General features: G+C 41.1%; 1 protein-coding gene and 1 long non-coding RNA gene across 5 annotated transcripts; both read right to left on the minus strand.

The window, feature by feature from the left end:
- Positions 1-533: 533 nt before the first annotated feature.
- LOC133885927 (APETALA2-like protein 1) lies at positions 534-4844 on the minus strand. 4 transcript variants are annotated; one of them, XM_062325696.1, is made up of 10 exons: positions 3760-4838; positions 3639-3664; positions 3506-3536; positions 3327-3414; positions 3089-3234; positions 2793-2837; positions 2564-2667; positions 2317-2444; positions 1836-1943; positions 534-1100 (listed from the first exon to the last, which is right to left on the minus strand). In XM_062325696.1, exons 1-10 carry the CDS (start codon positions 4296-4298, stop codon positions 879-881), a joined length of 1437 nt encoding a protein of 478 aa, XP_062181680.1. In that variant the 5' UTR covers positions 4299-4838; the 3' UTR covers positions 534-878. The 4 variants fall into 4 exon arrangements, with proteins under 4 accessions (XP_062181680.1, XP_062181682.1, XP_062181683.1 ...); XM_062325700.1 differs by having other exon boundaries at positions 1022-1100; positions 1806-1943; positions 3760-4844; XM_062325698.1 differs by lacking the exon at positions 2793-2837 and having other exon boundaries at positions 3760-4840.
- Positions 4845-11359: 6515 nt separating this feature from the next.
- LOC133885616 (uncharacterized) lies at positions 11360-23530 on the minus strand. Its single transcript, XR_009903246.1, has 3 exons — positions 22941-23530; positions 18515-18652; positions 11360-11661 (listed from the first exon to the last, which is right to left on the minus strand). It is a non-coding gene; the product is annotated as an uncharacterized LOC133885616 (long non-coding RNA).
- Between the last annotated feature and the right edge of the window lie 696 nt (positions 23531-24226).

Genomic DNA, 24226 nt, shown 5'->3' on the forward strand with positions numbered 1-24226 from the left:
TCACAAACGACGGGTTTAACAGCAAACTATTATTATATATAGTGACAGGTTTTCTTTGGGTTTTCTTTTTTTGGGGGGGAGTGGGGGGGCTTGATTTTTGACCTTCATATCGAGTAGTATGTCTTTTTTACCCCAGGGATATATAGAAGATTGTCTGTTCCTGGATTAAATTGCACAGAAAATTACTACCTGACTTTTACTTTTTGTGGTTTTCTGACAGTTCTCTTCTTTGCAGGAATCCATTTCACCACGGTAAGCTAGCGCTGGAAACTCATAGCGCAATTTCCCTTGCCAAGCAGGCCTTGGTTAATCATCCTTGACAGATTTTCATTTCCAGTCATGCTTCAATGTGACCAAAGTAAAAGGCCCAAAATCATATATGATTTCTAATACAAACACAAGCATATATTCTTGCCCCAAAGGCTTCACTCTCCAGTAGAGCTAATGAATCTTGTAACAGTGCATGAACAGACAACAAAGGTACAAGACAGTGGGCAGCTGGCTCCAAAGGAAGCAAGTACAAGAACCAAATCGACAGCAAAGAAAGGAACTGGAATAAAATCTTGCTGAACTATGTCCGCAAGTAGACTGTGACTTATTATGATACCTATAATCTTTCAGTTACTAATTTCAACAATGATTCTCTACAACAATGTATAGTTCAATCTCAGACGTTGAAGTTAGTTGATTTCCAGCAACAAGAACAACTCCCAGAACATCTAAAGAGAGAAGCATTTCACTTGGGCAGTATGCAAATACAGTCATGAATCCACTCCACTACAAGAAACCACCCCGGCGCAAAACCGAAAAAGTTGCAACGCCGAGAGGGGAAAAAAATGCCGGCTTCCCGGCAAATTTTCTGGGTGGCTTGTTAATTTTCAGCGTTGGCGGCTTGACGACGGCGGGTCGAACCGGAGGGAGGACGATGGGGCGGTGAGGGCAGCTGCCATGGCGGTATTGGAGAATCCTGATGATGCTGCAGCGGAGGACGACGACGACGAGAACGGCGGGAATTGCAGGGTGGGAGGAGGGGCGGTCACCTTCCATGCCCAGCTGGGAACACCCCCCTCTGGCCTCCTGTGATGATCTCTTGATGCATCCTGCACAACTCAACAGCAGTTTATATGCCATACTGATACAGGATGAATTCAAGAAGAAATTGAGCAACAATTACTGAAAATTTGTAGTGGTGAAGGCATGAGTTGTACAGGAAGCCGAGCTTGAAACATCAAGCACGATTTTCCGTCCAACAAAATAAGAAAACGACACGTGTGAGCCTGATCTTAAAGTTCGGGAGTCGAAAAGTTCGAGAGTTCAATTTGACCAAACTCTCAAGTTGAATGGTAAACTAATGCAACTTTAGTACTGCTAATTCCATGATTGCAACTTCTGGTATCTTTTGTTCAAAGGAAGGATTTGAAGAATAGTCGTACTTACTACTTTCATAAGATGCCATATATAAAAAACGATTATTGAAAGGTGCTTAGACGCAGGCAGGTACAGTTGGCCGATGGATTATAGCAGCCTCATGTCAAGTTGTCACCTCTCTAGGACGTTCCTTTTGAAGGAAAAAATCAACATATCTCTCTATTCCTAAGGCGGCTAATACTGTTCCCAGATTAGGCCATCTCAGGAAATTCAAGATCTTACATATGAAACCTCTGCTACGCATTAATATCCCAACAACAAACTGCTGGACTCTAGAATCAGATGGTCAAGATTGCATTCAAGATTTGTGCGCAATATGAACAGTTCGATCGAACCATGTCTTTGCAACTGTGAGGTTTAGGGAGTAAAGTAATTGCCTGTATTTTAGTAACTTGGTATCACCTAACCTCATTATTTGAAAAGAAGGGGTGAGGTTGGGCAGGCCAGATTGGTGGATGCTCGGTCAGAAGAGGGAACCGATGAGGGCGGCCCGCCAGTTCAGAGGAAGCATCAATCTGCACAAGAAGCAAAAGATTTTCAGTTGAATCCTCAGCAACTCCGTATTCGTCCATAATGCTTTAAACCATTCCTTTTGGTAGGGAAAAATCATAGGTATGTCTGCTCAACTGTCGTAATCATTCAGAAAAGAGGAACTTGTTACTGTGTGATAAAGTAATTTGCCGAGTCCGACTTCTGAAGGCAGTGAAATGATACATGGGCAACAGCTGTAGAAATAAGATCTCTGAAGTACACTAAGAAAAGGACTTGTCACTAGCATGATGACAGCGAAACTTGGATATTTTGCAACTAGTGCATCAGGCAGCCATACGAATTCGACATGAAAATTGAACTGATTTTGCAACTTGTCAAAGGAACGTTTGCACTTGCCTTTGTTCTTTTCGATTCGGAGCCTTCAAATGATCCATGGTAGAGTTGCAGACCAAGGGAGTTCTTATCCCTTTTGGGGCTCTGAGAAGCAGGTTGAGATATGCTCAAGTTCAGATCAACATCGGCACCTACAGATGAACAACATCGATTTCAAACTTATTCAATAACTCAATTCAAACAACAAGTTCATCAGCTAACTGTAGCTGCAGGATACGAACATATTGATCTAATTTCTCAAGCATGCTACCTTCAGCACTAACTTCAGTCAGCAGCTCCCCATCATATGTGCTTGGCTCGAAGTTCGTCACTGCTTCTCTACCATTGCATTTGATCGCGGCCTTATCATAAGCCCTGAAGTTTGAAAGGAGCAAAAGAAGAGAAACAAAAGAAGAGAATCGAGTCGGTACTCAACCCTTTGGAAATCAATAGGCAAGGTAAAAAAAAATTAATCAATGGAAGAATCCAAGATCAGCAACCTTGCAGCCTCTACTTCGCTGTCGAATAGCCCAAGATATATGTACCTGCACCCAAGCATGGCGTTCGGACCGGTGAGGAATTCCCTATCCACTGCCCTTTCTCTCTTAATTTCTTTTGTTGAAATAACCATTAAGCAACATGTGTCAAACCTACTATTCCTAAACCAGTACATACTAGAAGTGGGAGTTCATGTACCAGAATTCATAGCTCTAGCATCAGACTAAGATAAGCACAAATCACAAGGACTTACACCATCTCGACAATATCTAGTAATAAGGTTGCGAAGTTGTCTTACTTCTTGCCAAGGAACTGCCCCATGCGAGCCTCCCATCGGCCGCACTTGTGCAGGGTGACGCCTCTGTACTTGGAGCTGCCCCGCGAGAACCCGGTGCTCTGCCGTCGCAGAGCGTGCACGAACTCCTCCTTGGATAGGCTCTTCATCTGGGGCACCAAGAAGACAGGCCATGGCATGTCATGTTCAGCTGCAGAAAGTTCACTCGATGTTGCTTGAACATGCATAGCCAGTTCCTCACCTGCTTCATGTCGTCCTCGTAGTCACTGAGATTGAAGTTTATGTCTGCGTCGACACCGCGGAACTTGATCGCGGCTCGATCGTACGCCCTGTATATTGTAACAGGTTTGAAAGATTAACCCGGTGAAACAAAACGGATAGGAATTCAGTACAAGGTGAAGAGAACAATTTTGTGCATACCTTGCAGCAGAATGAGCAGTGTCAAATCCACCTGTATAGGCCGGATCACAAATCAGTTAGACCAGTTTGAGATCAGGAACGGAGTAATTCTAAGAATTATTTGACAGAGGCAATATAATTATAATCTGCTCACCTAAGTACACTTGCTTGCCGCAATCCCTGAATTTCCAATGAACAAGAAGGCGAAACGTTTGTATTAGAAGTGATTGGTTGGTGGCTGAAAGAAGAAAAGGCGAGCTTGGTGGTGTACTGACCAGATATGGGACTCCCAGCGGCCGGTGCGGCGGTAGAAGGTGACGCCGCGGTACTGCGAGCTGCGGGAACGAGGGCCGCGGCGGCTCTTTTTGGCAGCCGGCTGCGCCGGCGGCGGTGGCGCGTGCTGATGCGGGAGGATCCTGATGTCCGGCTGCGGGCGAAGCGGCTCGGCGCGGAAGGACCCGAGCTCAGCCCAATGCTGCGGCACGGGGCGCGGTGGCCCGGCAGCGGCCGGGAACAGCTCCTGGGTTACGAGCTGCGGCTGCTGCTGCCGCGGCGGTGGCGGCGACGGCGTGGCGTCGTCGTCGTCTTCCTCGGCCGACTCCGAGCTCCTCAGGATGCTGAACTCGAGCACGGCCGGAGGCAGGGGCGTCGAGCTGGAGCCCTCCTCCGCCGGCGCCGGCGCGGCCGCGGCGCCCCCGCCGCCGGACGCCTCTGCGTTCAGCACCGACGACTCCGACGTGCCGGAGTCGCTCCTCGCCGCCGACGCCGGCGGCTTCTCCGGCACCCCCTCCGCCACGTTCAGATCCAGCACCATCTCCTCCTCGCCAAGATTCCAACTTCCAACACCTCGTGATTCTTGGACCAGACGAACCAGACCAAGCTCACGAATCACCTCAACTCCCACAGACCAAACGAAAACGATCTCCGCCGTTGTCAGAATCGCAATCGAGCTGCTCGGCTGGTCTATTTCAAGAAGAAGAACCAGAGGAGGAAGAGGTAGAAGCAGGAGAGTGCCGAGTCGTTCTCGCGGTACATTTAGCCTCCACGACCGGTAGAGCTGCCTCCTCACTCCCGATCTTTGATGACCATCCTGGACGCAACCGAACGGCACGATCTTGCTGTCGCTTAATTCTTGTATCAAGAACTCCCCACCAATCGAGGCAGAGCGAGAGTCAGCAGTGAGGTGGAGCTAGAAAGGTGGGATTTTGGAGGAAAGGCAGGACCTTTCCGAGCACCGGCACCGGCGAGCGGTGGCGGTTGCCGACGGAGTTGGAGAAGAAGAAGGGATCAGAAGTGAGAGGGGGTGCGTGTGTGAAGGGAGGGAGAAAAAGAGGCGGCTAATATATAGAAGAAAGGCTGTCGAATGGGGGGTCGCCGGAGGTAGCCGGTGGCAGCAGGTTAACCTTAAAATCCTTCCTGATTTGGGCACCCTGTTTTCTCCCCCGCGTCGTCCGATTTGGTGGGTGCTGCGGCCTGGGTTTGCCCAAAGGAGAAAATATCTTCTTTTCTGTTTAGGGATCCGGTAACTCCACTGCAAAAAATACTCTGAAGTGGAGTTTACGCTGTACAGAAACTACAGTGATCTACAGTAAGATCACTTTTCAACTATCGAATCGAAAGGAACGGCTAATGAGATGGTACAGTATTAATGCACGGTGAAAAAAGCTAATACAGTAAGATAGAGTAATGTTGCTACAGGAATATACTAACAGTATTACTGCACATCGCTGTCACCGTCTCACAAACCACTGAAGCGCACTACAGTGATCTGCATTACCTCTTTCGGCACATTGCCACTATAGAGGATCCGTGTCCCTGTTCAGGGCAGATGCTTCTTGCCAAACTCCCCTGCCATTAGATTTGAGCTAGGGGTTCTCTTTATATATTTTTTATTCTTCTATAGAAAATTACCTATATGCTACTGCTTGTAGTTCTATTTTCAAACAGTGGTTAAAACTGGATTTCATTTATACACATACAAAATAAAGGAAATAAAATTCTAAAGGGAAGGCAAACGTATTTGCCCAAAATAATTAGTCGTGCCTCTCAAAGATTGATTTTTTTCATTAACATGTTGAAGAAGTGGATGTCTAGGCTTGTTCAAACCAAAGATCTTTTAGAGACATGATAATCATTTTGTAGCAATTACAAAGAGGTTCTCGAATCTTTCAAAAATAGGAATCCCATATGAATCCTACAATTTCCACATGTAAATTGAATAAGTCATCTATTTTCCTTACGAATTACCTCAATAATTCCAAACTGGTTTGCCCCAACTATCTTAATACATTTGGTGTTGTTAGTGGTGGCGGCACAAATGGTAGTAATTACAAAGAATTAATGCTCTGACCATCAACGAATTAGATGTGAGGAGAAAGAAAAGAGTATATATATGTCGGCCCAGAATATGTGGAGAAAAACTTTTAAAACTTTGACTACCAATAAAAACAAAACTATTATGATTTAGCACATGAAAATAACACTGACGAATTTGTTATGAAAAATACTTTCACATCACCAATTTTTTTTGAACTTACTAAGAAGTAGTTACGAAAAGTAATGCTCAAACATATTTGTTAGGGCAGACTCTGTCAAATAAACTAAACTACAAGTAAAATAGAGCAGAAGCCGTATATTACAAGCTTTCATAAATGAATAAGGTCATGTGTTCACGAGTTTAACGACTGACGTGGCTCTCTCCCAGCTACGTATGTATATAGATTTTAATTGTTCGCGGATGCAGGAGTGCTTTATTTTACATATGTGTGTGCTTCCCTGTCCTAAATTCTAATGGACCACTCGTCGCACGCACCTCGTCGCATGGATCACATACAATATGCACGCCTTCTCGATTTCGAGCTCAGGATCTGTATCTCAGCTATGTTCTACCATTAGTTTAGTCTTGTAGGTGAATTGATTGGTATATGCAACTTAATATATTATTAGAATCATAACTTTTGTTATTAGAATCATAACTTTTGAGTTTAAGTCTTAGCAGGCACAATTAAATAAAAATTTTGCAACCAACTCTTATTTCTAAGAACCTCCATGTGAGGGGGTGTGTTGATTAACGATGTGTTTTATTGTAGGCCAAAGTTTGATGGGATATGGTCATCTCTATTTTTTAGGATGATCTAATTTTCTGTTTGGTTGGATAGATAGGATGAGCTAATTTTTTATTTGGTTGATAGAATTAGAGTAAATAGGATGGACTAGTTTTCTATTTGGTTAGCGGGATTAGAGTAAATAGGATGATATATTCATATTTATATGTATTCTATAAGCATTTAGATGAATTTATGCATGTTCGAATTTGTTTAATTCGAATTAAATTAAAAGGAGAATATCACATGAAATGATTAAGATGCATATAAACGGAGCATTGCAAAGGAACTCATTTTTTCACCAAATAACTTAGGGTTAAAAATATTTTTATTAATTTGTACGTCATATAAGAAAAATGTTAGTGATTTTTTAGTTTTTAGGAATTTATTTGAGGCATTAAAAATTGCTAAAAGTTATTGAGTAGGTTTCTTTATAGAATTTTAATTAAATATTAGCTCATGATTTTTGGATCAAACTAATTAAAATGGATTGTTAGTGAGTTTTTGTTTGCTCATGAAAATATTTAGAATTTTTAGATCTCTTATATTCCCAAATTTAATCATAGTTAAATAAAAATCACGAACTCACACGTACTGACCTCGTCCGGAGCGAGCAAAGGAAGAGACGGCCTCGTCCGGGACTTTTTTCCGGGTCCGTTCATTTAGGATTTGGAGGAATATTTGGATGACCCTATCCGCCTGAGCCACCAATCAAATATAGGACAAGACTAAAAACTTGGATGGGGGAAATCCCATTCAGACCTGTACGATAAACCAAACGCTACCTAGGTAAATTATCCACTTTTCTCTATTAACTTAGGTATAAATAAATTGTCTATCTCTGTTCATCAACCTAGGCTTTTGGATAATCTAGTTTGTGCATACAGTTTAATAGTGTCCTGTGTATTTTTTATTATATACTCCATTTTGCTACTGCTACGAATACTCTAGTGGAGTACGTATATCATCGATCCAGCATCTCCATGTAGTAGCTTGTACAGCTCCAGATCTCGAAACACAAGAATTAGAAGCTGCATTAATTAAGCTGCATGCGTGGCCACTTGCCATTGGACAGCGAGGCTAAGCTCATCCCATCACCACGCTGATCCAACGTATATAGGACGTACTATGTCGTTGTTATCCATGCCTAGGTTTCATCAACCCATCCATGCATGCATCTTGAATCGATGCCAATCTCGTGTGGTACTGGTACTTTTCTTTTCCCATTTTTTTCTGTGAGAGAACCAGTAATTTCGTTGGAGCAAGCAAGGGGTTCATTTTCATTTCATTTGTGCTGTGTAGTATATGTAACACTAACAAAGGTTATATTTTCCGCAAAAAAAACAAAGGTCATATTGCTTTCGACCTTGCCTAGCTAGCTAGCCAGAAGCTGGAGCTTATATAAGAGTTAACAATGTACATCGTGTGGGCTAGCTTTAAAATATTAACCACATAAAATATAAATAAATAATCGCACGAGGATAAGAACATCCGGGACCAACTACATATAGCTCACAGCTAGCTGTTTCTGATGCAGAATTAATCCCTATTGATAAATAACAGTTAATTCGCATTATATGCATATTTAGCATATAAAGGATGTATCAATAGATTTATATTTCACATATATTTTAACAAGATATTTATTTTGTAGTGATCAATAATATATCGTAGGAGAAATTAACTTGCGGTGATTTTTCTGGCTTGGATCGGTCGCTGACCTTAACAGAAATCGCTGTTCACAAGTACACGCATGTATGGCAGAAAATGTAGCCTCACTTAATCGCAAACCCAAGACGTCGTATTGTCGTAATCGGCGAGAAAAAGCGTGTCTTATCGATGAATCTGAGGTGACAAATCGTGGACTCTCAGCCACAGGGAATGGAGGACGGACGGATAGCCGGATAGGATAGGAGCAGTGGTGATGTGGCATCAACAGTTGGATGGAACATGACCGGTAGGTAGTTCTCGCCCCTTTCGGCACGGATTTCAAAGCGCGAACCTACCCGAAACGGAAGGCCAGTGTAGTACTTGCTGCCGGATGCGCTTGCAGTTGCAGTTCGTTGCCACTTGACGGAGGGCAGATGGGTATACCCAGCGTTTCCAAATTTTGACCAAATTTAGTTGCATTTGATCAGGAATAAATCGGTGCTAGCTAGCTGCTTACCCTTGGGTCTATACTAAATTACTAAGTACTAGTAGACTACTAAATTATTATACACTACTCATCAACTACAAAACTGTTACTGAACTACTAAACGCTACCGGATTACAAACTACACGATGCATGGCACATAAGGTCGTGTTGCACGGGTGCGAGATCATGTGGCGCATGGGCGTAGAATGAGCGGCGTGTGTGCGTAGGCCGCGGGGAGACGTGGTGGCACATGAGCAAGCACACAACATGGGCGGGCGAGCGTGCGGGCTCGGTGAGTTAGGTTGTGCTGTGTTGGACCAGACGTAGAATAGTTATTCTGCACATCGAGTTTAAAATAACAAACACAAACACACATATATATCATGAGCAAATTTAAAAAATCTACAGCTATTTTGATATTTGTTATAGAAAACTACAACTTCAATATCTATTTAAAAAATTATAACTATATTGACATATGTTAAAAAAATTATAATTTTCTCACTGCGAGCACACCTATCGTCTTTTATAACATGTAATAGATGGATTAACTATGGATCATGTGCATTTTTAATATATATTAAAATATTTATAGATTTTAAAATTTTATTCATATATAATCCATCAATAAAATCAACACGAGTTTTTATTTTTCATTCTCTTGTATCTTAATTACTCTGCAACACAAATCTAGCTCATGGTTGGATCTCCGTGTTAGAGTATTATTGGTGGAGGTTTATTGTTTCTTTAGACTGTCCTAGTCAATCAGCTGTCAACTCCGGGAGGTGAGCTGTCGACTCGCGATTGGCGCTTCATTTTAAGGGGCTTAACTTCTTGAGGGTGACAGTGGGCCCAACGCTCCAACAAGCAAAAAAAATGACAAGATATGGGGCAAGAAAGGGAAAGGATAAGTACGTGTACGGGGATAAAAAGTGAAGAAAGGGAAAGGACAAGTACATGTACGACTTTTAGAGTTAGAGCAGGCATGGCCCCCGGAGAAGAGAAGAGAGCTGTACACATAATGATGATAACTTCAAGATTGACAAATGCATTTAGATCATGAAAACTATCCACCGACGGTAATTGTGATTGCCGCGGTAAATGTATAGTAATTTGGTGGAATTCGATACAAATTGGTCGAATTTTATCAAATTTTTTATTTTGAATTTGAGTTTGATCGGTAACCGCTCGGTTTATGAATACGGTGCGGATCAAATCGTCTGTTAATCGCGATAACCGAGCGGTTACCGACGATAAATTAAATTCTGAACAGGCTGAGAATGAATGCTTTGTCGTACTTCCGTGTAGCAGAAAGTGTTATGACCCATAACTTGTTGTTTGATAGGGTTTTTCTCAATAACATTTTGGTTCTAATTTATTTTTAAAAATATTTCTCTAATGAATCAGAATCACCTTGTGTAATTATTTGGCTAATTTGATGATCCTGATTCTCAAGAGAGGATGGTAGTAGTAAATGACAAGTAAGTGATTTAAGCTTTGTTAGGATGCGAGAAACGGTTCTGTTTCTCACTAGATTCAGTAGAATCTCTGTCAAAACGTTGTTTTTACCAAGTGATACGAATCCAAAACAGAGAAAACATTTATCTTTAAGTAAGAGAGCGCGAGATGTGTAGATCCACACTTCAAGTGAGTATATTTTGTTGCCTATGCCTAGGTTCACACAAGGCTCGCTTTGGCTGAGAAGATGCCGGAATTGGAAGGTGACGATGAAGGAACCACCAGTGTTGGTCCCCTGGCCCCATCATCAGCCTTGCAAGTGAACATTTGATGGACCTCGTTTTCACTATTGCTGTTGTATTCGAGTACTCCTTTCTTTATACGAATACGATATGCCTCACAAGCAAAGGGTAAAGTAGTGTGCATATGTTTTTTCTAAACCAAATCAGAGTTCATCTAGCACGCTCTTTTTAAAAAAAAAAACGAATATAGCATGCTCTTCACTGACCTATTTCTAAAAAATAGATACTTTACTTTGATGAGGTAATTTGTGTTCTAAATAATCCCTCTGGAAAATTGAAGTTGGGTGTGCCGCTAGCTAGAGCTTCACATGAATGGCAACATGTAGGAGGAACATGGACGAGGCTAAACGTGCTGGTACGGTGCCACGGTGGTACCATTGTCGTACAAAATGTCTCTTTTGGTTCCCATACTAGAGCCAGAATTTGGTACTGAACTAGTGGTGGGGTCAAGCCCCGAAAATGGAAATGTGCGAATAGCTAGGACCATTCCCCTGTCTCCTCAATAATTGGACACACTACAACAAACCGTGCTGTGCTGTGCTGTGCACCCTCCACTGGAGGGAACTATTGGAATGCTGCATCTTTCTACTTAACTTTACTGTCACTGCATCCCTAAAGATGCCTTTCTCAATCCTCAACAGTACTTTCAGAGAAAATCCTCCAATAGTAGCTTCTGTTCTTTGCTACAACCTCATCTCTTGCTTCTTCTGTGTATGTGTTTGTGTCTGTGTTTGGAATTTGGATTTATAGTATACTTACCATCGACAAATAGGTTTCATCCATCATTATGTCAATATAATCTATGAGCTACAAATGTTAGATCTGATCGGAATTAGCAAATAGGACTTCCGATCAAATATTCCCATGACTAACTAGATTTCATGGTTTAGTAGACAACCACTGACTGGTACTTACTCGAGAGAAAAAACCCCAAACGATAGGTTCATCAAGCCGAAATTCCCATTGTAACCTAAATCGACCACATGATCAATTCTTCATATTCTTCTTCTTCTATTTTTTGGAAGACCACACGATCATCTTCTTCTTCTTCTATTGTTTGGAGTTTGATGGGTTCCTACCGATAAATGCAGCCAACCAACGCGTACGAGATGAAAATACTCCTTGTTCTACCTTTTTGTTTTCACATCTTTTCATGCCTGGTGTTAATCTTTTACCCTGAAATCCATGGGTAGACTGTTACTAGATGAAATAAATAAAAATCACTCCCAAGTTCATAGTGCATAGTAGTTGCTCAGTAGTGTTCAATATTTTAGTAGTCCAGTAGTGCTTAGTAATTTAGTAGTCTAATAGTGTATAGTAGTTTAATTGTGAAGTAGTTTTAAGTTATAGAAAAATTATTCAGTAATGTCAATAGTCGTCAGTAGTTTGTATCGGTAGTATCAGTAGTTTGTGTCAGTAATGTCAATAGTTTTTAGTCAGTAGTTTGTTCAGTCGTGTCAGTAGTTGTAAGTAATATTATTAGTAGTTTATTTAGTAGTGCCAGTAGTTTGTGTTTAGTAGTGTCAGTAGTAGTTTAGTAGTTCTATGTCATAGTAAATTTTGTTCAGTAGTTTGTATCAGTAATTATCAGTAGTATCGGTAGTTTGGTTTTGTAGTGTTAGTGTTTTTTCAGTAGTTGTTTCAGTAGTTCTCAACAGCTAGTCACACCTCCAGTTGTCAGCAGTTGGGCACATGCGGGGGTGTGGGGGCGATGCGAGGGTGCGGGGCGAGGACATGTGGTGCGCGCTAGCTGGTGGACGCGAGCGCTAGCGCGGCCGATGCGTCACATGGCGCGTGTTGGCCTAGCGGCGCGCCACATGGCGTGCCCTAGTTGCTCGTAGGGTGGGCTGGATCGAGAGTGTAGAATCACGGTGTACAATATTCTACATCGAGGGCGTGTAGTGGGTGGGCGGGGGATGTGTAGTGCGTGGGCGTAGGGTCAAGCGGGTGCGCAGGCACATGTTCGAGCGAGCAAACTATTGAACAAACTACTGATAACTACTAATACAACTAACACAAACTACTGAACAATTTTACTATTACTGAAAATTACTGAATACTAAACTACTGACGACTACTTCCACTACTGAACAATAACTATTTCTACTCCTGAACAATAACTACTTCTATTACTGAACAATAACTACTAACACTACTGAACAAATTACAGATAATATTGGCAATTATTGAGAACTACTGACACTATTAACACAAACTACTGAATAATTTTACTGTGACTTGAAACTACTGGCACTACTGAACAAAAGCTTTTGACACTACTGAATCAACTACTAATAACTATTGACACAAAACAAATATATTATGACATGTAACTACTGACAGAAATTATTAAACAATTATACTATAACTTAGAACTACTGAAAAATAAACTACTGATGACTACTGAATACTGAACTACTGATGACTACTGAATAGTTTTTTTATGACTTAAAACTATTAGACAACTACTAACATAACTATTAAACAAAACTACTAATAACTACTAAAGCATCTGAATCATAGTAAATTTTACTTAAAAACATCTGAACATAGTGAATTTCCTACCATAGTAAATTTAATTTCTAACTTGTAGTAAACATCCAAACTATAATAAATTTTTAACCCATAGTAAAGTTTCACACTTCCTTGAAAAGAATCTAACTCATAGCAAAATTAAACTCAGCAAAATTATTGAAAAATTTATGTCATAGTAAATTCTCACATTTGTCAGTTACAAAGATCTACTCGGATACTACAGTAACCAGCGGAGAAAATGTGTTGGTCTTACTGCTACAGTAACTGACGTGATTGTGATTCGGGTCTAATGCTACAGTGATCGTGCGTGATGGGATGGGCTGGCATCTACAGTAGCCTCACGTGATGTGAGTTGAGCCGGGTGCTAAGTACCCATCGGGGAGAGTGGGTTGTGTTGGTTGGTTAAGTTAGATTAGTTTGTTAGTTAAGTTAGGTGTTAGGCTTATATAGTGTAGAATACTATTCCATATATAGGTGTTATGTATATATATATATTGAACAGGTGAGTTTATGTCCGTTCGAAAAACATTTATTCCGAACAGACGTCTCCTCGAAGGTACATGTGTAAACGCCGGCATTGATCATTTTGCTGGTAACAGTTTGGATGCAGAACCTAATAAGACACCACATGGCCAGCTCCGAGACTTTTGTCACCCGATTACGCACCCAGTTGCCCCTTGAGATCACCAAGAGGCAGAGGAGCTCACAAGGTTAATTAGATAGGGCCCACCTGGCTGCCTCCAAATCTAGCTTGTGGTTGCCGTGTAAGACAAGCGTGTAAATGGAGCCAGCCGGCCAGGCAGGACCAACGGCTGCGGACAGAAAATGGTCGCACCGCATCGACCGTACGTGGAGACCGCATGAACCGAAAGGAGGGCCTTTTTTCTTTCAAGGAACGACGGTGGGGCAGAGCTTTCCCGCCTGATTTTACTTCATTAGAAACATCGTTTAACAGAAAATGGGAAAAACCAGTGAAATACTGGAGCACCGAAAACTGATAGAATGCAAAGCACTAGGACAAATTGCGAAAACAAAATTTTATAGGGGCATGGCAAAAAAAAAAAACACAATTTGCAGAGAAAATGGCAAAAGAATTTAGTCTCTAGCCAAAGTTAGAATTTCTTAAAAAATATTTTTAACATAGTGTTCCATACGAATCCCATAAAATTCAATGCGTTCTATGGAGCTATTTAGAAAAAATTTCTATAAAAATCTAATTCCTTCATATATTCTCCTTTTCTTTTTCCAAGACGTGCATGCCCAAATATAACCTCTGGCGTGCACATCCTGTGAATCCAGAGGCTGTCTCGACATCCGTGCACATCTCAGTCCAACTTAGGTGTGCTGAAGGCATGGGTTAAGCTCTCTCTCTCGAATGCTCCCTCTACTACAGTGCTAAAAAGGTGATTTCACATGAGCTCTCCGCCATAGGATAGATCCAATCCCTCTCCTCCTTCAAGGCAAACGACGGTGGTTACTCGGTCTGCCGGTCACACCGCAAGGTCCTGTTGTTGATAGAGGCGTCCATGGTTCATGTCCGATATCTGCAGCCTCAGGTTAGTCCATCTCTGTGCTTGGAGCGTCTCGACAGCGGCGAGCAGTTGCCTTCATCATCGTCAACAATGCTCTCGAAAGGACTGCAATAAAATTCTCTATTTTCTTTTACGTCCTTCTTGCCTGCCTAAAGAGCTTCTTTGTAATTTCTACTTTGGGCAAGCCCTCTTGTAAAAAGGCAGTGTACCTTCCAGAGTAACGGAGATCTTAGCCCTACGGGGCAAAAACTTAGGTGTGCTGAACCACACCTTTCCTCTTTTTTGCAACTAGTACCCAAGTACCCAGCTAAACGCAAGCCTAGACTTTCGGCAACCAAACTCAAGCCAAGACTCGCGTACGGTGCGCCCGCCGTAGGACCACCGCGACGGACCAGCCGTGTCACGTTTTTATGGCTCATCGGCAGACGGGTGGCCGGCGGCAGGGCCCACCGCCTCCTGGAAATGGATACTAGTGAGTAGTGACCTCTGAATGCGGCTGGAGTAGTAACACAACTAGGTGTGTTTCTCATGTGCCGGTGTGCTTGCTCCTCCCTCCCGTATCGTCCTTGATTTCGACGTGCGACCGACCAACCAGCCGTAGACCTATCGAGAATCCTAAAAAATCCATGGTAAACAGATGATTGAACCAATGAAAAAAAAGGCCGTGCTATCGGAAGGCCCGCAGCTTATCTTCTTCCTCTCGCTGGAACTGTTCATCTTATCCACAGCTACACTGCAGTGCTCCCCTGCCCCATTTTCGTCCTCCGTCTCTCTGACAGCATCCCCACCCACGCTGCGCTAACCCAGCAGTATTCTCTCGCCCCCTCCTCCCTGAAGCTTCCACGTTTTCAATCACCTGAAATCTAATCTAGGAGGTACGAGGGGAAAGAAATCATCACAAGCGTCACAAGCTGTAGCTGCATAGCAATCAGGCAAGATAACGATCTCGGAGTACTGCTTATCCCGTCCGGTACATGTAGAGAACAGTGCCTCACCCGTCGGGCACGCGCACAGTGCTACTGTAGAATCTTTGCAACAGCAAAAGGAGATCTGGAAAATTCGTAATAAAGAAGCATGCGCCATGATATATCACATGGTTTTTGATAAGGTATTTCTATAACGGCACGAGGGAAACCATGGAAAAGGAACAGTTTCAACTTGATCGACAAGATAACCATCAATGAGCGATCAGCTGACCTGGGAAGAGATAAGGAAATAAAGGCTAAAGAAAGGATTGTTTATGTTGTGGCTGTAGATATTGGTAGCTGTGTCCTCTCAGCTGTTGCACATAAATATGTTAGGTCTTACTTGTTTCAGTTAGCATAGTAAAAAGCTAAGAACCAATAAGCTAATAGTTATTTAGCAATTTAAAATTATAGATTGTAAAAAAATATAGATCGTAAAAAGCAGATTATAAATTATAGATTGTAAAAAATTAGATGGTAAAAAGCTAAGAATCAACAAGCTAGTAGCTATTTAGCAATTTGAATTCTAGGGGTTTGATTGCTACTATTGGATGTTAAAAATCTGTAATGACTTCAACCATTTTGAGTGCCCTGTTTATCCTTTATGACATGTTTCACAATTTAACCGGACTCATAGAATATTTATAAAAAATAAAAAAGCATAAATAAATAGCAAAAGATACATCATTCATACAATTTTTTGTCCATACAAATATTCTCACAAACAGTCTACTCTCTCATAAAAAACAAATAGATAATCACGAAAGACATTCATATCTCCCTTTTCATCTCTATCTCTAACATAGGCGTGAGGGGCATTGAGTGCAGTTGGGCAGGAAGGGGGGCATCGGGGTGGTGTGTAAGGCCAATGGTAGAACGGGTAATTTTCATAAAAGTCTAATGGATATTTTAGTATTTTTACACTCCAAAATCTACCAATAGGGTGGGTGATGGATTGTTGGAATTTAGAAGCTAATTGCTACAAATTGATTCTATAAGTTGTCTGTTTATTTAAGCTAGAGATTGTAAAAGCTATAATTCACACTCTAGCTAAAAAAAGAGGGCCTTAGATTGACCATTTTAGAATCACGGGCTACCCTAATTGATGCCCATTAAAGAAAAGTATTAACCCCCTTCTTTGAAATAAGCACCTATTACGAGATTAAAGAGTCTATTATAGTTTGCAGTACCATCCGTCTTGCATATTTCTAACACTGGTACTTCACCGATCACAAACAATCACAAACAGGCACAAATAAGCGTGTTTTAGACATGGGCAAAATTTGGTCAGTAATTACTATTTATATTTATTGCCAACCAGTAAAACTATAACTTTATGAAAGTAAATTAAGATAAATATATGCCTATCATTCTTATTTTAACAAGTATGACTATAACAAATGAACGTATACATCAAGACATATGTATATAGACCTACCGTTTGAGTCATGGGAAATATGTGACGAGATAGTTTTTTAGCTGCAGCAATCTTAATTAGGTCAACGGAAAAACAACAAAATCGATGAGGGTGTTGCACATGCATATTATCAAACAAACAACCAACTTAAACAACTAAGTTCAATTTGACCAAAAGCCTAGACTTGCGCTATGAAGAAAGGATTTCGTCCTAAAAAGTTTGCGTGCAAGTCACCAGAAAAAGCACCAATAAGTATTAACCTCTGCAAAGTAATGCTAAATTAGCATTTACTCGGTAATTTATTGGTTAAAATCAACTTTCTGTAAATTCTCAGGTCAATGGAGGCCTGCCTATTTGGTCTAACTGATAATGGCTGCTGCGGAAGCAACAGCTATTTGACTAAAGTTAAATTAAGCGCAGCCGTAGACAGAGATTGGTATACAGTAACGCTCCTTCAAACATGACTCCCATCCCATTGTGTGGATACCAACATTCAAGTAGACACACACCAAGATAACTACGTACTTAGATAAACATGAATCTGTCGACAACAAAACAATGACAAGATCCAACCCAAACAGTGAAGAAAAGACAGCTGCAAGTGAGACCAATTCAAGCAGGGCAGGGATCCAATGGAAACACAGGCAACCCAAACAGTGAAGAAAAGACAGCTGCTGGTGAGACCAATTCAAGCAGGGCAGGGATCCAATGGAAACACAGGCAATACTGTAAACCCAGACCCGTCACTGCCTCCACAGGAAACCAATCCAAAGGCGCAGAAAGAGGGAGAGAGAGAGAAGAGAAGGATCATCCCCAGCCTTTCTTTCCTGCGCCATGTTTTGCCCAAACTGGTAAACCTAAGACCTGACCAATTTGCTCCCGATCCTCGCGTGCCGGAAAGCTGCCACCGGCTACTTCCGGTGGAGCTACGAGACGGCGACGCTACGGGTACGGTCTGGCCCGCCTGCGCACGCAATTATTCGCGTTGGGGCCTGGACCGATGGCGCCGCGAGCGCGGGTGGGCCCTCCGTACTTGCGTTTTTTAATGACTCCTCTCTCCTCATCCTCGTCATCTATGCTGTACAGCTAGATGGTCCGATCCGAAACAGCGTGCGTTATGTTAAGTAACTGTTGCCGGACGGTGTTTTCAGTGGTGTTATCCGTAAACATCAGTGTCCTTTCAAATTCATCAATAACACACGTTTTTTCTAGCGAATGTACGAGCGTGGTGTAATAAGTGCGGATCACTTGTAATCGAGAAAAAAAGCAACCGTTGCTTTGACCAGGTTCTTCCTCCCCTCTCTGTTTTGTTTACCGCCAAACTAGGTTCATAGGGATCAAGAATCTTGGCAGACAAGGAGTCATTTGCACAACCTCTTGAGTCTGCTGACACTTCTCTACCACATATCAGACTTGCTATTGGGGCTAGTTCCTTTGCTAAATGATTTTGAACTCAACCATACTGCCCGACGCGAGGGATATGGGACTACTATTTAAACAAGTGCACATGGGCTGCAGATTACTGTTTATTTATTCTGAAAAGCATGCGTATTTAAAAAAAAGTTAGGAACAGGTCTTACGTTGCTGGCAATCCCGTGGTCAAACTGGCTGCTGCTTTCCTGGCGCGGGGCGTTAGCATCTCGGATTCTCTGGTGGTACCAGGATATATATTGCAGGCCACACCAATCATCCAGGAAATCGACGATGATATTGTTAGCCTGCAAGTTGCACCTCGATCGATAATACAGTAATACACAAGTTGTTAATGTAAAAAAGAGCATGACGAAGAATATGCACGGACAGGCACAGCTTGCCAAGCCACGACTGCACCGTACTCCCATCATTTCAAAATACAGGACATATTAGGATTTCATAAAGTCAAACTTTGTAAATTTTGACCAACAATAATCAAATTATATGCCTATTAGTGTATAAAAGATGTATCAATGGATTTGTGTTTTGCATATACTAAATATTTGTTTCATAGCAAATGATAATACTCCATCCGTTTCAAAATATAGAGCGTATTACAATTAAAAAAACAAACTTCATGTATTTTGACCAACAATTAGTTAAATTATATACATGTTTATTATAAAAAAATATATCAATAGATTCATATTTCACATATCTTTTAATAAGATATTAGTTTCATAGCAATCGATAATATATTATAAGAAAAATTAATATTCAAAGTATACTTTAAATGACTTTCTCAAATTCTAATACGCCTTATAAAAAGAAATAGAATGAGTATATTGTAAGAGAATTTAATAGTTAAAGTATACTTTGCAAGATTTTTTTAAATCCTAATACATACTATAAAAAGAAGTTGAGGGAGTATAATATATCAGAGGGTTGGCAACACGAGACAAAGTGCAAGCGAAGACAGTGCTCAAAAAAGAAAAATGCATCCCACTTGCCACTCTTGAGAGCAATACCTGCATTTTGGAAACCTAGGAGCTCACACGATGGTTTCTGTGGCGTCCAACCCATCATCATCACACGATGGTTTCTGTGGCGCCCAACCCATCATCATTTCCTTCCCTCCGCTCGTTTCTTACTAATAACTAAGGGAGAAGAAAACTTTGACATCAGTTTCAGGGTTTCAACTGCGGCACACGGGTTTGGCCCTTGGGTTGTACCAGGAGGCAGCCAGGGGCCCAACTGTGCGATCTGTCGCCGTGGTCCACCACCAGTGACTGGTTGACCGATAATAGCCTCACTTGAGAAGGGCCAACAACCTATGACTGCATGACAACTAGGCAGCAACATCGAATATCTTACGAGAATCTGCTACGGTACTACGTAGTAGAGTATATATTTATAGCCTCACTCGATCTTGGGTTATTGATATTCAATCAGTCATAAATACTTACCACTTTGACTAAAATTCCAGGCTAACTTTTAAAAGTTAAACCGTTAATAACTTTTAAAATATTTACTTTGAAAATATAAAAATTACACATGCAAACTTATCTTAAAAAATAACTTCATAATATTATATTTTTATTTAATATTATAATTATATTATAATAAAAAATAATAATCAAAATTGTGCATCTAAGATGGTAAAAAATTAAAAACGTCAATAAATATTTATGATCGAAGAGAGGATGTTACTAAGTACTATGATGCAGCTTGTTTTCTTCTGAATGGACCATGATGCAGCATTTACCCGACTGTTGCCAACTGACAACCTAGAATAACAAGTCCAGAAAACTATGGTGATGACAACAAGTCTACTATACAAGATGCAACTATGTTTTTTCCGAACCCGTCAAGGAGCCTACGGGCTACGGTCGTTGATTTCGGCGGTCTACTAGCACGATGTTACGAAAGAAAAATACTCTACAAAAAATTCACTGAAAACCAACCTTTACAGGTAATCAACACGATGGCTATCAGGAGAGTTCTACTACCGTAATCAACACGAGCTGTACAGTGGAGAAGACATGATGGCTATCAGGAAAGAGGAGGCACATCAGATCTGGTTCCTATCCTCCTGTGCCGTCTTATTCACAAGGCACACGCACACAGACCATTTGACCCACTCAGTTGAAAATTAGTAGCACTCGTTATCATGAAAGAAATTCAAGGAATCCCTCCGAAAGTTCAAACGAATTAGGATCTAACTTAGCTCATTTTTACAATTAATTTGCCCGAGTGAGAAGTACAAAAAGTCCATGCAAAGTTGTAACCTGATACGTATAAAACAAGCCCATCTGGAACTTACCACCATGTGATTTCTGTGAGAATTTGTTTTTGCCCCCAGCAGACATAATGCAAATACTAGAAATGGTAGTGCCGACACAGTAGGATGCAAAGACAAAGGTTGACCACTAGGATGCCTACCCTTTTCATCCACCAATCGGATGGATAGGAAGCCCATCAAATCGAAGGGGGAAAACACCTTTGAAATAGCCCTGACACAACAAATCAATCACACACTGTCCCTAGTCCCTACCTAGCTAGCTTACTTTACTACCCAAATAAAACAGCTGACTAAATGATGCCACTTGCTTAACCAATCAGAAAATTATGTAGATTTTGTTGTTTGTTTGCGGATATTATGGTTTGCATATCACTTCATGATGATCATCCACTAAAGTAATTCTTAGTGGTTAATTAAGTGCTTTATCTCGATAATTAATTAATGAACCCAATAGAGTAAGACGCTTCAGAAACGACCTTGCAACAATACATTTATCAAAAAGGATGCTATTGCCTGTATTTTACTCTTTAGTATCCACATACCTGTCGAAAATAGTAGGTATAGCTTAAATGCACACTTGGGTTGTTAAAAGAGAATAGCTTAAACTTGGCCCCAACATTTAGGTGCAACAAAGGCACTTGCTTAGGCAATCATCGGATACTGGGTTGCAACTTGCAGGTTGCTTGCTTTTTAGGATGGCCGGGTCCCCAGCTGCACAAATACTCCGGCCGGAGCTATCAACGGATAAGGTAAGGGAAGCAGCAGGGAGATGCAACTGATGAATCATGCCAGTGTACTTCTAACACCTACTCTTGTGGAAAAAGGAGTAAACGTATGAATGGTCCTAGCTCCATTTCGACAACCCAATCTAGTTGGTTCGCATTTCGCTCTCCAACACATGTCACCTAGGCTCTCAGGCCTCCTTGCAAACCTTGGACCCCGCAACTAATAGCCAATTCCAGACTGCCAAACAACTAGACACCCATGTTTGACTCCTAGGTTAGAAACTTAGTGACACTTTCCCTTTATTCTTTTGTACTACCATACTATGTTTAGTACTAAAGTCAAGCCAACTGTTTGATTAGCTGACTCATCACTGAACCAATTAACCTAAGTGGTGAATGGGGCCCACAGCCCACAGCCAGTTAGTAACAATTAAAACTGCGTCATTAGCCATAAGAACATGGTCAAATATCAACTCTGCACCCAGACCCAATGTTTCCAATTAGACAACGCACCATTAAAAGAATCCGCTTCCTGGGGAGCAAAGTTGTTTCTAGACAGAATCCAGTCTTCATGCATTGCATTGTACTGTTCTTTAGATGCCAGATTAAAGCTTATGTCCTCAAATGGCAGCAACTAGAGCTATTCTTCAAATACCAAGTTTGAGGGGAATCAATTACTAGGTCCTTGCAGTTGCAGGTGCAAATTATCTCTCTCGGTGCTGTAGATGACCTATCAATAATCAGTCCCATGCACAAATTTTATGCTTCTGGACAAACACACCCCTTTTTGGCCAATTAGGATAATCCCTCGCAGAAGTAATCTTAATAGGGTTGCAACAAAATCGCAACAAAGGATGCATTGGACTTTTAGTTTAATTGCCCAGCAATCAACAACCAGTAAAGTGATCCTTCCTGTCTGCCAACAAGACATTTCAGTTGCTTCGCCTCAATTGGTTCCCCTAGAACCTAGTTCTATTTTTTTAAACTCCCAAAATCAAACACTATTTTTCTTTAGAAAAACACTACCCTCCAGCATATGCTATTAATATTAGTGGCACAATGTGCGCAGAGGTTTCCCTGACGAGCAGTTTTCTTTTTGAAGGATTAGTTAGGATGCCCACTCCAGACAGGAACGGCAAATAGACTAGAAGATAAGCTCCTTGATTGAAATAAACAAAAGGTAGGAAGGATTCAAACAAGTCATATGATTTGGTGATAACTGAGGATTTTAAGAAGGGAAAGGAGCCCACAACCCACAAGGTGGCAACTGTGGGCTGTGGCTCGTAGCTTTTCTGTGGGTGGTAATGGAAAGAGGGCATGATGTGGCGCAAACACCATACGAGGTTATAGAGGTATAAAATATGGTATCACGAGACGTGGAGGATTGGTATCCACTCTTAGAAAGTCCACTACTCCAGACCAAACACAGGTCAGACCATTTTTTCCACTAAAAATTCATGTTTCCGTGTAGGGATTCTATAAGATTTTATACATTATCTAGTACAGAACACAGTCAGAATTTCTGCAATCAAGATAACTCAAAGCTCATGAGTAAATCTGTTGTACCTTCCATTGATTCTAGGACCAACGACAACAGCAGATCTCATCAGGAAGGATGAAACCTACAGAGTTCAGACGTAAGCAAAGTATTTCACAACTTCAATGTACAGAAAAGTTATGTTAGTTAACTCAGTAAAAACAACTATTGCTGTCATCTTGTACAAGAATTGCCTAAACTCGTTTTCAAGAAGATTACATAAAACCGCATTAAGTTGATGTTTCTCATGTGTATGACTGTCATTTTTCTTCCAACAATTGACCATGATATCATATTTCACTAGCATTTTTCAAACGGTGTTTAACTTTACCTTATAATACCCATATGAAGTGCTGGACTGCATGCACCTATAGATGTCCTCACCTTCCAAAAAGGTAAAAACAAAAGTTATGTTTCCGAAATCCTTGACCTAATGATTTTGGAGGCAATTTCATCATGTTTTGGTAGATAATATCTGCCTTAGTATGACTGACCCCCTTTCTAAATGGCATTTTTTAAAGGAGGTAGTGTCTGATTTTCTCCCCTTCATAATATCAACATATCTTGTTTATTCTATGTTAGAAATATAAAAGATATTGCCAAGAAATGTCACCTGCAGGAATACCAGCTATTCACGCCTTCCCTAAGGAAATACACTCATTAGTTACATTTAAACAGGAAAGTTAAGAAAGGATATAAACCTGCAAATTTTCAAAAGTTCAGAAATAAGTTTCTTCGCAAAAATTGAACTTTTTAAGTTAAAAGGACAATTGCAAAGGGGAGCGATCACAGAATCGCAAGGGGGGGGGGGGGGGGGGAGTTGAACAATTGTCATTTTTATGCAGAATAAAGTAGACAGCGGCAGCGATATCAATTAATTTCAACCCACGCAGGTGAATCGTTGCCCTATATAGCCCAGAGTGCAAACTAAAGAACCAGATCATCACTAGAGTTAATTGTGTTGCTACCATAATTATACAGCACTGGAATGATACCTACCGGTGAAACTTACAATACAAAAGAACAGTTATGTTGAGATAGGCGCATACAGAGTGATAATGATTGAATATTAATTACCTTACCTGTATAACTGAACAGCTGAGTATTGAAAGTCAGAAAGCCATGCCCTGACAGTTCACAGAAAATAAACAGATTAGGACCAATCAATGAATGAATTGAGGTCAAGTAAAACTGTGAAACTATCGTGCCTTTTGTATCAGTTTTCTGCAAATGATGAAAATAAGACATGCCATGACAGTTCACAGATCAAGCCTTGTAAGTGGTAAACCTAATCTTACATATGGAGTGCTTTTGG

This window comes from Phragmites australis, chromosome 11, assembly GCF_958298935.1.
Source record: "Phragmites australis chromosome 11, lpPhrAust1.1, whole genome shotgun sequence".
Lineage (NCBI taxonomy): Eukaryota > Viridiplantae > Streptophyta > Magnoliopsida > Poales > Poaceae > Phragmites > Phragmites australis.

Bases quoted from the DNA above. Each gene is read 5' to 3' on its own strand.
- LOC133885927 (XM_062325696.1), bottom strand. From the start codon at position 4,298: ATGGTGCTGGATCTGAACGTGGCGGAGGGGGTGCCGGAGAAGCCGCCG. The intron at 3,665-3,759 runs GTCAGTACACCA...TTGGAAATTCAG, and splicing joins CGCTGGGAGTCCCATATCTG to GGATTGCGGCAAGCAAGTGT. The intron at 3,235-3,326 runs GTGAGGAACTGG...TTGGTGCCCCAG, and splicing joins ACGAGGACGACATGAAGCAG to ATGAAGAGCCTATCCAAGGA.